Source organism: Mirounga leonina, unplaced genomic scaffold (genome assembly GCF_011800145.1).
Source record: "Mirounga leonina isolate KUSES-001 unplaced genomic scaffold, KU_Mleo_1.0 Mir_418, whole genome shotgun sequence".
Lineage (NCBI taxonomy): Eukaryota > Metazoa > Chordata > Mammalia > Carnivora > Phocidae > Mirounga > Mirounga leonina.
The window spans coordinates 12,374,342-12,388,131 of record NW_023270739.1 but is presented as its reverse complement, the minus strand read 5'-3'; the positions used below and the strand labels follow the sequence as shown (position 1 = coordinate 12,388,131).

The 13,790-nt window shown below is 44.5% G+C and overlaps 1 protein-coding gene across 2 annotated transcripts in view; it reads left to right on the top strand.

Moving 5' to 3' along the window:
* RFX4 (regulatory factor X4) overlaps window positions 1–13,790 on the top strand; it is a 133,281-nt gene that overhangs the window by 80,651 nt on the left and 38,840 nt on the right. For both annotated transcript variants that reach the window (XM_034987659.1, XM_034987660.1), the window contains 3 exons: window positions 9,359–9,459; window positions 11,445–11,503; window positions 13,285–13,429. In XM_034987659.1, coding sequence (XP_034843550.1) covers window positions 9,359–9,459; window positions 11,445–11,503; window positions 13,285–13,429 — 305 coding nt within the window. The remainder of the gene's footprint in view (window positions 1–9,358; window positions 9,460–11,444; window positions 11,504–13,284; window positions 13,430–13,790) is intronic.

The window sequence follows — 13,790 nt, the reverse complement described above, 5'->3', positions numbered from 1 at the left end:
AAATGTGTTACTAAGGTCAACGTCCAAGAGATTACTACCTAGGTTTTCTCTTAGGAGTTTTATGGTTTCAGGTCTCATATTTAAGTCTTTAATCTGTTTTGAGGGTTTTTTTGTGTGTTTTTGTCTTGTTTTCCCAACACCATTTGTTTCAAAGGCTGTCTTTTGCCCATTGTATATTCTTGCCTCCTTTGCCATAGATAAATTGACCATATGAGCATGGGTTTATTTCAGACTGTCTATCCTGTGCCAGTGATCTATATGTCTATTTTGTCCCAGTACTTTACTGTTTTGATTACTTTAGCTTTGTAGTATATCTTAACATCTGGGATTGTGGTACCTTCCGCTTTGTTCTTTCTCAAGATTGCTTTGGCTATTTGGGATTTTTTGTGTTTCCATATCAATTTTAGAATTATTTGTTCTAGTTCTCTGAGAAATACTGTTGGTATTTTGATAGAGAGTGCATTGAATCTATAGATTGCTTTGGGTAGTATGGACATTTTAACAATATTAGTTCTTCTAATCCATAAGCATGTATTTCTTTATATTTGTTCATGTTGTATTCTGTTTCTTTCATCAGTGTCTTACAGTTTTTAGAGTATAGGCTTTTCACCTCCTTGGTTAAAGTTTATTCCTAGGTATTTTATTCTTTTTGGTGCATGTGTAAATGGGATTGTTTTCTTAATTTCTTCTTCTGCTACTTCATTATTAGTGTATAGAAATGCAGTAGATTTCTGTATATTAATTTTGTGTCCTGTAACTTTATTGAACTCATTTATTAGTTCTAATAGTTTTACAGTGGACCCTGGGGTTTTCTATATATATCTGTCATCTGCAGTTTTACTTCTACTTTACCAGTTTGGATGCCTTTTAATTCTTTCTCTTGTCTGATTGCTATGGTTAGGACTTCTGGTACTCTGTTGACTAAAAGTTGGTGAGAGTGAACATCCTTGTCTTGTTCCTGTTTCATTTATTTCCACTCTGATCTTTATTCCTTCCTTCTACTAACTTGGGGCTTTGTTCTTTTTCTAATTCCTTTATGTATAATATTAGATTATTTGAAATATTTTTTGTTTCTTGAGGTAGCCCTGTATCACTATAGACTTCCCTCTTAGAACTGCTTTTGCTGTGTCCCAAAGATTTTGGACCATTGGGTTTTCAATTTCATTTGTCTCTATGTATTTTTTTAAATTTTTTATTTAAATTCAGTTTTGTTAACATATAGTGTATTATTAGTTTCAGGGGTAGAATTTAGTGATTCATCAGTTGTATATAACACCCAGTACTCATTCCATCAAGTGCCCTCCTTAATGCCCATCATTTCCTCTTTAATTTCTTCATTGACCCATTGGTTGTTTAGTAGCATTTTGTTTAAGTAGCATTGTGTTTGTGTTTTTTCTAGTTTTTTTTTTTTTTTGTAATTGATTTCTAGTTTCATACCCTTATGATCAGAAAAGATGCTTAATAATATTTAAATATTAAATTTATTGAGACTTGTTTTGTGACCTAACATGTGATCTATCCTGCAGAATGTTCCATATGAACTTGAAAAGAATGTTTCTGGATGGAATGTTTTGAATATATCTGTTAAGTCCATCTGGTCTAATGTATCATTCAAAGCCACTGTTTCCTTACTGATTTTCTGCCTGGATAATCCACCCATTGATGTAAATGGGCTGTTAAGTTCCCCTACTATTAATGTGTTACTGTCAACTTCTCCTTTTACGTCTGTTAATATTTGCTTTACGTATTTAGGTGCTCCTGTGTTGGATGCTTGGATATTTATAATTGTTTTATCCTCTTACTGGATGGATTCCTTTATCATTATGTAATGCCCTTCTTTGTCTCTTGTTACAGTCTTTGTTTTAAAGTCCTTTTTTGTCTTATATAAGTATTGCTACCCATCATTTTTTTCTTTTTTCACTCTCATTTTGCATACCTTCACTTTCAGTCTGTATGTGTCTTAGGTCTGAAATAAGTTTCTTGTAGGCAGCATATAGATGGGTCTTGTTTTTTTATCCATTTAGTCATAGTGGTTCTTTTTCTTAATTTTCTGTGTATCCTATAATTTTTTATTGACTTCAAAACAGTGGTTAGAACAGTAGAGACTGCTTAAAAAAAAAGAACAGTAGAGACTGAAGTAGATAGTCTTTATGCCTGGAAATAGACATGCCTCTTTTCTTCTAGGCTCTTAATGTGAGGAATTGAGTTGAGTTGAGTCCGTTGATTCAGGCATTGATTGGGTGTGGGTTTTGCTGTTGCTATGGGTACCCTCAGTGGACTACCAGATCCAAATTCTTCTGGGGTACCTGTGCTTATGTTGGAAGTTTGTTTGTTGAGGGAGTTATTTTCAATGTTGCTGCTACACCCTTAGGCCTTCCCCGTAAGTATACACACTTGTTAGCCGCTTTGGGGCTGAGGTGGGGGGGTGGGGGTTCCCTGCTGTCCTGGCTTAGTCCTAGCAAGCCCTGTGTTTTTGGCTCTCAGTTGGGCAATCTCAGTGATCCTGTCCCACCCCAGAGAGAAACTTCTAATAGTCTGAGCCCGTGATGGGTTTCTACCAAGGTTAGGGAGTTTTTTGTTTTTATTTCCCCCACCCGCAATTGGTCCCTTTCTTTGCCTACAGTCAACAGTGTTTCTGTCCTCCCACTAGCCACTTGAGGCTTTTGTTGCATAGGGAAGAGAGGGCTGGCTAGGGCTTCATGCTATTCCCACAGCAGTGGTTGCTCCCCTCCTGCAAACAGGCACCTCAGAGATACGCTTCCTCCATTCTCTGTTCTTGGGGACTCTTCATTAGAACCTGGTGAGGTCTGTGGAGAAGATCTTGTGAATAGACGTAAACTTCCTTTGCATCCGTCGTCGCTCCCAGAGTTCTATACTCTCATGTGAGTTCACACATTGCCTTTAGCAATTTGTTTTACAAATTGAGCTGAATTCTTTTTACTTAGATGTCCCACTTTCCTCCCTCAGATATAGATGAACCTGTTCCCAAGTCCTCCTCTCTTTGGAGGTACCTGTCTTTCTATGTATTCCAAGCTAGGCAATTGTGACCTCAGCTGTCTGATGGGTTAAAGAACAGTTAGGATTTTGCAGATTATCTGGCTTTCTCTTGTTATGGTGGGAGTGTTACTCTTTCTAATTTTCCACATTCTAGGTGGAACAGAAACACACCTAGAAAGGCAACAAAGATTACATCCTGGTGGGATTATGGTCAAATTTTAGTCTCATTTTTTTCTATATTTTTCTAGTGTTCTAATTAAGACGGGATTTTTTTATAACCCTGTGCAAATGCGTATATATCTGATTTAAAATTTTAAATATGCATAGGACTATAAAAATAAATACACACACACACACACACACACACACACACATATATATATATATATATGGACCCCTTTAGGCTTTGAGTTATTCTTTCTTGCACATTGTTCAGGGGAACTAGATAGTGGCCAAATGTGTACCTTTGTTTTGTAGTGACCTCCTGGGGGTCAGCGGAAGTATACACACCTTTATATGAGAGCTTCACCTACCTCTAGTATTGCTTACTAGGTGTTACACACAGGCAAGGCATCTGTAGTTTGTTATGAAGCAGTTTGTGGGGTGCTAGTGAAATGCTGACCCCTGCCGCCTCCTCTATAATTGGCTTGTTTTTATAGACATAAAAATTGAAGCTTAAGAGCTGAAATAACTTTAGTCCACCTTTACCCGCAAATAAATGAAACAGTCACGACTCCACTGTTGATTCTTCATTAAACAGTGTTTATTGATTACCACAACATACGGGGCACTATGCTGAGTCCTGGAGCAATGCATTAAAGAAGATACACGTGCTCCCTGCTCTCACTAAGATCACTGTCTGCCCGAGGAGACCATTTTTAAAAATTATATTGTTAACTAATTGCCAGAGTGATCCTTGACTTAGAAATCCAGCACCTTTCTCATGAAATCAGGGAGAAAAAGTTATTCAAAAGACCAGACCTCATCAGACAGCTGACTTTTCACAATTTTATGTGCTTATTCCTCCCTGAAGCCTGTTTGAGTGCCTTCTGTGTGCCCGGCCCTGTGCTTGGCCAGGGTAGAAAGGAGATCGGACTCTGGAGGTTTGCACTAGCTGACTAGCTCAGACCCGCCTTTTACCTTCTAACACAGTAAAGCGTATTGAAATTCAGGTGAACAAGTGATAACATAGAGATCACCATGAACCATTTGCTGTTTATTTATAAGAAAGGTAGCTCATTCTCAAACTTGGGCTTTTCACCTCTCGTGACCTCCCAGGTGATCTTGGTGTAGTGGTTGTTAGTAATGACTGGTTTATCAGAAGTAAGGAAGTGTGTGTGTGCACGCACGCGCACATATGTGTATAGGGGTGGTGGATGGGCAGGGAAGATGAGATATCAGAGAAGCAAAGAGAAGACCAAAATACCAGAGCTTTGGAGGCAAACACATGTGGGCCTCCATCTTGCTTGTCCACTTATTTGTTATCTCCTCGGACAAATCAAGTAACTTCTCTGAGCCTTGGTTTCTCACCTCTCTGCTGGGACTAACAACAGTACCTACTTCATAGGGTAGACGTGAGGATTAAATAAGAAAACACGTGTGAAGTGTTTAGCACTTGGCACACTGCACTCATTAAAAGGTAGCTGGTATCAGTGCTGTTGCTGTTGTTCCAGCATCACGGCTGGAAGTCAGTCAGAGTTCCAAGTGTGGAATTAAGATGCAGGAGAAGGGCTGAAGCTGGAGCTATAGATAGACAAGGGAGCCACCTGCGTAAAAGGGATGAGAAGGTGAGGCACTGGAGCTACAGGACAGACCCTAGGAGTGCCAGCCTGGGGAGTGAGATGGAAGGAGACAAAGTAAGTTAGCAGAGAAGGGTGTCAGGCCACAGGGTGCATACCGTCGAAGGAGAGTAGCGAGGAAGGGGGTGATGGTCAGCATCATCTGATGCTGCAGGAAGGTGGAGCAGGCCAGGAGGCCACTCCAAGCTAGGTGATCAGGAGGCCAGCTCCTCTCTTGCTCTGTTCAGATTACTCCTAAAAATCTGGCAGTCCCAGTTCCAAGTCCCAAAATAGAATCCTTTTCAGGATGAGTCGCTTCCCGCTTTTCTTCACTGTAATAAAATCAAACAATTGCACAAAGGAGAAGACCCATCACTGGTCCTGCTGCTTACTTCCTGCTCCCGTATGAAGGCCAGCTCCTCTACGCCAGCTGCAAGTAATGGCCCCCGGGAAAGGTGTCATGGGTGTGGAATGGCAGCCCACCCTCCTTGATGGTACAACAGCCATCATATGATCACTCCAGACACCTCTCTAAATTTTGACCTCTGTCAAGAGTGGCCAAATATTCTGAGAAATCTTCTCACTTAGAAGTTGGATCCATGTGCTAATTGCCGAGAATGTACTTTGGCTTTATTACGTGTGCAGTACTTTTGGCTCACTCAGTATTCAACATTTATTAAGCACCTCTTGGATATCAAGCACTCTGCTAGGCACAGGGGTACATATACCACTTTCTTTCACGAAGACATCCTTGACAACATTCTTTATTCATACACCCGCATCCACTCACCAGGACCTCCTGGTTGGCTCTGCCTCCCAAATATTTTAATCTGACCACACTGCATTATTTCCACTGTTACCACCCTCAACCAGGATGCTTTCTTGCCTAGATTATTGGGATGACCTCCAAACAGATCTCCCTGTTTTGTCCTTGCCCTTCTATACTCGACTCTCATCCCAGGAACCAGACTGATCTTTTTAAAACATTTGGCAGTCTCAAGAGTGTTGAGATAGTTGGTAGAGCTGGGAGTGTGGGGATACTGGCAGTTTCAGATCCTGTGGTCAGCACTTGAACCCAACCTCTGAAGTTGTTAAGGAAGGGAGGGAACCGGCTACAGTCTGGGGCAGGAGCTTTCCAGGCTGACGGAACAGCAGATGCAAAGGCCCTGGTGAGGTTGTCAAGGACCTGAAGAAACAGAAAGGAAGCTGGTGCTGTGGGAATTGAGTAAGCTGGCAGGGGGTAAGGGTGGAGGTGGGGAGAGGGAGTGGGAGGAGCTGAAGTCAGAAAGATAAAGAGGGGTTCAGTGTGGTGTCTGGCACTATGCTAGGTGCTGAACACACAGTGATAAGCAAAATAGACATAGTCCCTGCCTCCGCATTGGAGCATATAGTCTAGTGGGAAAGATGGACATGAATCAGATAACCACACAAGTCAGTGTATAGTTACCAACTGTCACAACTTGGCCCTTCAAGAGGAACAATCAGGGGCTCTGACCTAAAGTAGGGGGTTTCAGAGAAGGTTTTCCTGTGGACGTGACACCTGCTCTGAGATCAGATCGACGAGGAGGAGTCCAGTAGGTGAAGAAGGGTGGGATGCTCTTGGACAGAAGGATGCCAAGGTCAAAGGCCCTGAGGTGGGAAAGAACTAGGTGGAGGCAAGAGGGGCTGAAACATGGATGAAGAGAGAGAATGCGAGGTGAGGCTGGAGAGGAAGCAAGGCTAGAGTGTGAGCCTTGGGGATCACAGTCAGGATTTTGGTCTTTATCCAAGAAGAATGGGAAAGCTTTGGGGGGTTTTAATCAGAAGGTGAACTAGATCAGAATTGCAAGGGTTTTAGAGAAATCGCTCTCACAATGTGGAAGACAGGGTAGAGGTAGGGAAGTAGCAGAGCAGGTAGGCTCTTGTACCCACTGTTGTAGAAGCTGTCATACTGGCCCAGGTGAGAGATGATGATAGCTGGAAGTAGGGAGAAGAGGGAAAGACTGGATGAGGTTGAGAGACAATTTGGAGATAAAATCTGCAGTACCCGCTCATGGGAAGAGAGACTATTCAAGTGTCAAAACCAGATACAGTAAAAGAGGAACAACCAACCATTATAAGTCTCATGGTGTGATACAGTGGGCAGTACAGGGGCCACCTACGAAGTCTCTTGCCTTAAAAAAAAATGTAACTTAATTCGATCTACTCTTTAGACCTGTCAGTTTATGAGAAGCACGCAGGATAGATGAACAGGTTAAATGGCACTATGAGGAAGACATCAACCAAATCGGTGTGGGACATTCCAGGGAACAAATAACATGAGGTGGCCAACAAACCAATGGCATGAAAGAGAATTTTTAAAAAGTCTTAAGAAATAGAACAAGGCAACGTTTTGTGCAGTGTGTAGACCTTGTTTGGATCCTGATTCAAAGAAACCAAAAGATTGCTCTGAGAGAAATAGAGAAATCTGAGGACAGACTAGGCTTTAGATAATACATTTTTTAAAGATTTTATTTATTTATTTGAGAGAGCGAGAGAGAGGGAGAGCACAGAGGGAGAAGCAGACTCCCCACTGAGCAGGGAGCCTAATGTGGGACTGGATCCCAGGACCCTGAGATCATGACCTGAGCCAAAGGCAGATGCTTAACTGGCTGAGCCACCCAGGTGCCCCTGGGCTTTAGATAATATTAAGGAATTGCTGTTCATTCTGTTAGGTATACTAATGGCATGGAGGTTTTAAATTGTGTGTGTGTGTGTATACACATACATACATATTTAAGTGCATGCTAGAAGATGGACACAAAGTTTCTGAAATGATACATCATGAATTTGCTTATCGCATTCCTGAAAAGACAGAGTGGCATGTGATAAACTGAAGTGGGAAAATGTTGCTAGTTATTGGAGCTGGGTCAGAGATACTTGGAGGTTTATTATACCATTCTATCTTGGGGTATATTTGAAATTTTTTCATATAAAAAAGTTGAAAACAAAAACTTTAGGGAAAGTAGAGTTCACGGTGAAATAGGGAACATAAGAAAAGGACGTCTGACAGAGAAGCGATGAGTTCAGTTTGGACATGCTGAGGTTGATGTGTCTTTAGAATGCTAAATGGAGGGGCCCTGTAGGTGGTTGGTCTAGAGTTCTGGAGACCTTTGCTCTGGACCTTAAAATTAAAAGCAAGTGTAGATAGTGACTGAAGCTGTGGTCACAGAGAAGCTATCCAGGGAAGGACAAAGTGTGACAAGCAAGGGTCCAGGACTAGATGTGGAGGAGATGGAGGAAGTAAAGGCCAGGTGGAGGGGCTGAGCTTTGTGACTGAGAAGGAGTAGCCACAAGACAGGGGCCACAACCACCAGGGAAAGTGAAATGTTTCCAAAAGGAGGAGGGGCCAATAGAGCCAAATGCTGCCAAAATATCAAGCCAGATGGGAACCAAAATGAGTCCATTGGGTTCACATCTGGATGCAGCTTACTGCCTAGTGGGAGCTGTTTGGGCTGAGGGACTGGAGTGAGCAGGAGGTGAAGGAAAGGAAAGAGTGTGGACAACTCTCTGAAGAAGAACGTCTGTGAAGTGGAAGACAGAGGGTGGTACCCTGAAGAGAGAGCGTGAGGAAATAAGAGGGTTTATTTTTAAGGTGAGACATGCTTGGTGAGAGGAAGAGGTGGGATATCCGGGAGAAGGGGCGGTCAGTGAAGTGGGGTTCCTGAGGGGGCAGGAGGGGATGACATGGGGTTGGCCCTTGATTCTGTCAGGGTGGCCGAGGAGGAGAGTTGTGCTATAGTGGAATGCTGGAAAGTTCTCCCTTTGCGGCTGTGTTCCTTGAAAAGTGGGGATGGTGCCCGCGGCTGGTGGAGGGTCTTAGAGAAGGTTGGCAAAGTGAGGAGTGAAGGACGAGAAACCTGATGGGACCGCCTGGTGGAGAGGGGAGGCCAGTGATCAGGGTCTGACAGGAGAGTCCGTAGGACACTGCCGAGGGCCAGGTAGGCTGTGTTGCTGGGGGACGAGGACAGTGTGACGCTCCCCAGGGGCTGAGGTCCCTGTGGAGTCAAGCCGAAGGAGGACCCAGCCCATGGTGTTCACAGGGAGAGCCTGAAAGTGATGCCCAAGGTCCTCCCGATTCCCATCTCATGCTGCAACCTGCCATCCCCTCACCCTTCACCCCCTGCCCCCAAACAGCCCTCGGCTCTCCAAAAACGGGGTATGGTTTCAGGGTCAGGGCTGTGTGTCGGTGCTTCCCAGATCCTGCCAAGCGGCCGGCGGCGGCGGGGACAGCCGGAGCCAGGCTGGGTGGGCGGGCGCTGGGGCAAGAGTGGCAGCAGAGGGGTGCTGTCGGGCCCACCGCCCTCCGTCTGCACCCCTCAACGCAGGCTCATACAGAAGCAGGACACGTGGCGTTTTGCTCAGAGTCGGGGCGCCACGTCCCCCAGTGACCAGCGTAGGCACCAGAGCACATTCCCTTCAGGCCCTGCTCAGCCCCCCAGTCCACCCAGCCCCTGAGGTCGCTGCACTGAGTGATACTGGGGCGGCCAAAACACGATTCCAGGACAACCCAACCCCGTCGGGCAACACACGAGGCACTTAAAATGGATCGTTTCTCCTTCCAGCTTAACTCAGGTGATCCGAAAGTTTGCCAAGCAGCTGGATGAGTGGCTAAAAGTGGCTCTCCATGACCTTCCAGAAAACTTGCGAAACATTAAGTTTGAATGTAAGTACAGAGGTGGGGAGCCGAGGGGAAGGGAGGACAACATTTTAGTGCCGAACAACTTTACATAGGTTGTTCATACAATAATAATAATGACTTTCATTTACTCTTTGCAAAGCACCAGGTATTAAGCCTAGCGCTTTTCATGCACGAACTTCCTCAGTCCTCCCAAAAGGTGTGTTATGGGTGGCGCACTTCTCCTTTCATGGAAAATGACAGGGGCTTAGAGGGGGTTAGTCAGTAACAGAGGCAGGATTTGCTCCCAGGTCTGTCTGTTGACACCAGAGTGTCTGCTCATCACCACTATCTCACCCCACTTCATCCTCACGCCACCTCTGTGATGTAGGGTGCAGTATCCCTGTAAGAAGGGGCCAGAAGTCAAACTCAAATCTGTCCGACCCCGAAACTCTGGGATTTCCCTGAAGCCCTGCCCCCCAAAAAGGTGGTAACAGGAGACAGAAAACGGCTTCAGGGCTTCCCATATTCAATTCTCTGCCTAACGAGAAAGCCAAATTAATATTTCTCCTACGGGGATTAGGACTGTGATTTTTTTTTTTTTTTTTTTTTTTTTTTCTTTTCTGCTGAGCATCACCAGCCACTCTCCCCCATTAGTTTTGCCTGAGAAAACTGGTCCTATTTCTCTGTCTCGGTGTTTCTGGACTTGTGGGAAGATGCATGTGCTATTATACCAAGATGAAATGATTTTAAGCCAAAGTTTTAAGATATAGGTTTCTTAAAGCAGCATTTGAATCCAGCTTGCCATTCTTGCCCGGGAGAAAGTGGCGGCAGGGAAAATGAAGGGGATCAAATTACCCTCTCTGGGCAGGCACAGGGAGCCCTTTCAGACGCGCTCCAAGGCTGAGGCCGCCTGCAGCGCCCAGCACCTACTGATAAAGCCCGCTTTATTTCACGGCTCTCAGTTCTTTTCTTTTCATGAGCACTAAATTCCACATCACAAAGTTAAAGAAAAAGTAATTAAGGAGAAGGATTAACGATTGATCGGTCTGGAAAATTAGAAGTTCATCTGTGCCCCCACCCCCCATTTCTCCACCCCATGCCCTATTTTTCAAACCAAGCTGGCTCTGAGTACAAATTAGAATAATCCCAGGGAAATTTCTGCTTCTTGACCAGTTCAGAAATTAATGAGAAGAATGCCCTGCACCCGTTTTAATTATGCTGACAAAACAAACCTGTTGAAAGTTGGCAGCAAGGAGGTCTGTTGGACCTTCCACCTGTTGGGGCCTGCGGGAACCCCTCTCCCAGGGAACCTCGGGGGCACTTGGAGAATGGGCGAGGAGGGGAAACACCACTCCAGACAACTCTGCAATCGTGGAGACCTGGGGCTGGCACATGGCTTGTCTGCTTGGTCTTGAAATCTTCAGATTTAAGATCATCCCACTTCGAACCATCAGCCTGTTAAATGACTGTGGTAAACAGGATCAGCAAAACACACCAACAGGTCATGGAGATCATTTGATAAAAATGGCAGATTATGAATGCAAAGCCGCATTCAAAGTGCAGCCCAGGGTTCCGTCCTAAAAGCAGCCCCTCACACCACACACCGCTGAGGCTCAATCAAGTTTCCCTATTAGATATACTACTTTTAAAGGGCCTTCTTCAAAGCTTCCACTTGATTCCAGCAATTATTTATGGGGAGAAGTGATTGAGCTTGCAATTAGCGAAATGAAAGACAAGTAAATAATTGCTTTTATTCACGGTTGATTGACACCACAATTTCTCACACCTGCCAGTATGGCATGCGGGTGACTTTGAAATATGTACCCCAAATATCGCCATTTTAGGAAATAGCTGTCCACACGGGAGAACAAAGAATCAAATGCAGGGTTTTGCCAGCGGGTGCATAAAATGGGGTTGGACAGTGAAACGCATTTAGGCAAATAAGCTACTTTTTGAAATCTGCCCCTGGAAAATCCAAGGTAGGACCATACAGCATGCAAATACTTCAGACTAACTCTTCCTTCTTGCAGTGTCGAGAAGGTTTTCCCAAATTCTGAGACGGCAGACATCACTGAATCATCTTTGCCAGGTATGTATCCTGTGTTATGTTTTCTAACTCCTTTGAAGTCATTGCCCATGAGGGGCAAATGCACAGAACAGCTCCCCAGAGATCCATCGGGGGTGTGGCTGTTTGATAGTTTAATACAGTATAATAGGTGTTTGATATACTCTTACTGGTACCTTTAATTTCTACTGATAAAGAATAACATTAAGCAATCACAAAATATTTCCGACTAGCATACAAAATAATTTCTGACGTCAGTCGCCCCTTAACCTTTCAGATATGTTCTGGCGTGCAAGTTTGCATTTCCCTTGAGTAGATCGGGCTTTCTCGGCCACTGCTGACATGTGGGGCTGGATCATTCTTTGCTCTCGGGAGTTGTTTGGTGCAGTGCAAAGATTTAGTAGCATCCCTGGCCTCCACCCGCATGCCAGCAACCAGATGCCTAGCAGCACCCCACCCCCAGGTACCACCTTGATTTTGACCATCAAGAATGTCTCCAGACATGACCAAATGTAGCTCGGGGGCCCAGTGTCACACAACACCCCCCCCTTGTGAGTCACAGAAATAAATGATTCAAATATAAAGAGGATGATTTGTTTGTTGTGTATGTATCATCCAGAAGAGTTCAAAGGCACACAGTATGTTAAATATTTACCCCCTTTTGTTTATTTTCTCCAGATTTTTGTTCTTTTTAGCACAAAAGTGACATATGCTTACTATAAAAAAATTCAGCAATAACAAAAATGTGTACAGTGAAAGGTGGACTATCTCCTTATAACTCCTTGGTGATAATTCGATGGCATAAAGCTTTGTATTTCTCTTAAGTTTGTACCTTAAGGAAGGGAATCTAAGTCTATTAAGGCAGCCAGTTAACATTCATTAGAATATTAATGATCTTAAAGCGGAAGGGGCAAACCGGTGGCTGCCAGTCAGATCTGGCCCTCAAGTGGGTGGGCTTATTTTTGTTTGATTTGCATGTGTTCAAAAATTGTTTTTACTTCGTAGTTTACAGTTGAACCTGGGAGATGTCAGCTAAACAGCCCCAGAACCACATTTCCCAGGGCAGGAATCAAGTGGATGGGCTGAGCTCCTTTCCAGCAGGCACTGTCCTCCTTGTCAGCCCCACTTCCTCTTACGCTTCGCTGGCTTCCCTCACTCCCATCTGCCACCTGCCTGCCTTCTTTGTGTGGCGTTTGCCACCTCTCCCTCATACTGTGGGTTCTGGGTCGGTGCTGGTTATTCAAGGTCAAGGTTGGAGGAAGGGGTTTTTAGAGTGACCTGAAGGCAACCTCCAGGCCAGGCACCTGAAAATACAGAACTACACCCCCACACATCTCACCGTTCCTGCCCTGCCTCTGGCATAAATGGCAAAGTGGGTGATTTGGGAGATTTGGAAACCAGAGGTACACCCTTCATGTTGTTTCTCAGACGCTAAAGACACATGGGTTTTTAAGCACAGAGCTCCCATCCCGCAAGCTTATATCGGAAGGCTGACAGGTCTCTGGGCTTCATCCCATTGTTCCCCAGCGGTCAAGACCAAAGGGGCTGGGAACAGCAGGGTTTGGTCTAGCCTCGGCCACCCTGGAGTAATTTTTTATAGAGCTGAGAAAAGAGAGCCACAAGAGAAAAGACTGTATGGGTCTTCTGAGTTATGGACTCATCTGCTGATTTCCTGAAATGGAGTTTTCCTGAATTTCAAAGTAGTTTGCAAAATACCCTATGCAGATTCATTAAAAAGAAAATAATGTGCAGGGGTTTTAACCTAACAGCCCTCAAGCTAATGAGTTGATGGGCTTGGATTACAGGCATCTCGGACAGTGATCCACAGTGCAGACATCACATTCCAAATGCTGGAAGACTGGAGGAACGTGGACCTCAATAGCATCACCAAGCAAACCCTCTACACCATGGAAGACTCCCGAGATGAGCACCGGAAACTCATCATCCAGTGTAAGATGTTCCACCAAGCATTCTGTCCTTTCTGTTTTTGTTTTTAAAAGAAAGAAAGAAAGAAAAAGTATCTTGGTAAATATTTAAGTGGCATTCTCACCCTGTCCTTCCCCCTAGGATCCCTTCCTTCTTATTGTTCCTGTTAAATGGGTTAGCCCGGCTGGCAGGGCTGATTGATTTAAAAGGACATGTGTCAACACTCCTGGGGGAAAGGGAGCCTGGTGCATTTGGGCAGCACACAATGTCATGCAAAAGGCCCCAGATGTGACTCTCAATGCCAGGCATAGTCCCATTGGTAGCATAAAAAAATGAGAACAAAAGCGTGTTGCCCGTCTGAGTGTACGTCAGCCTGGAGTCAGCT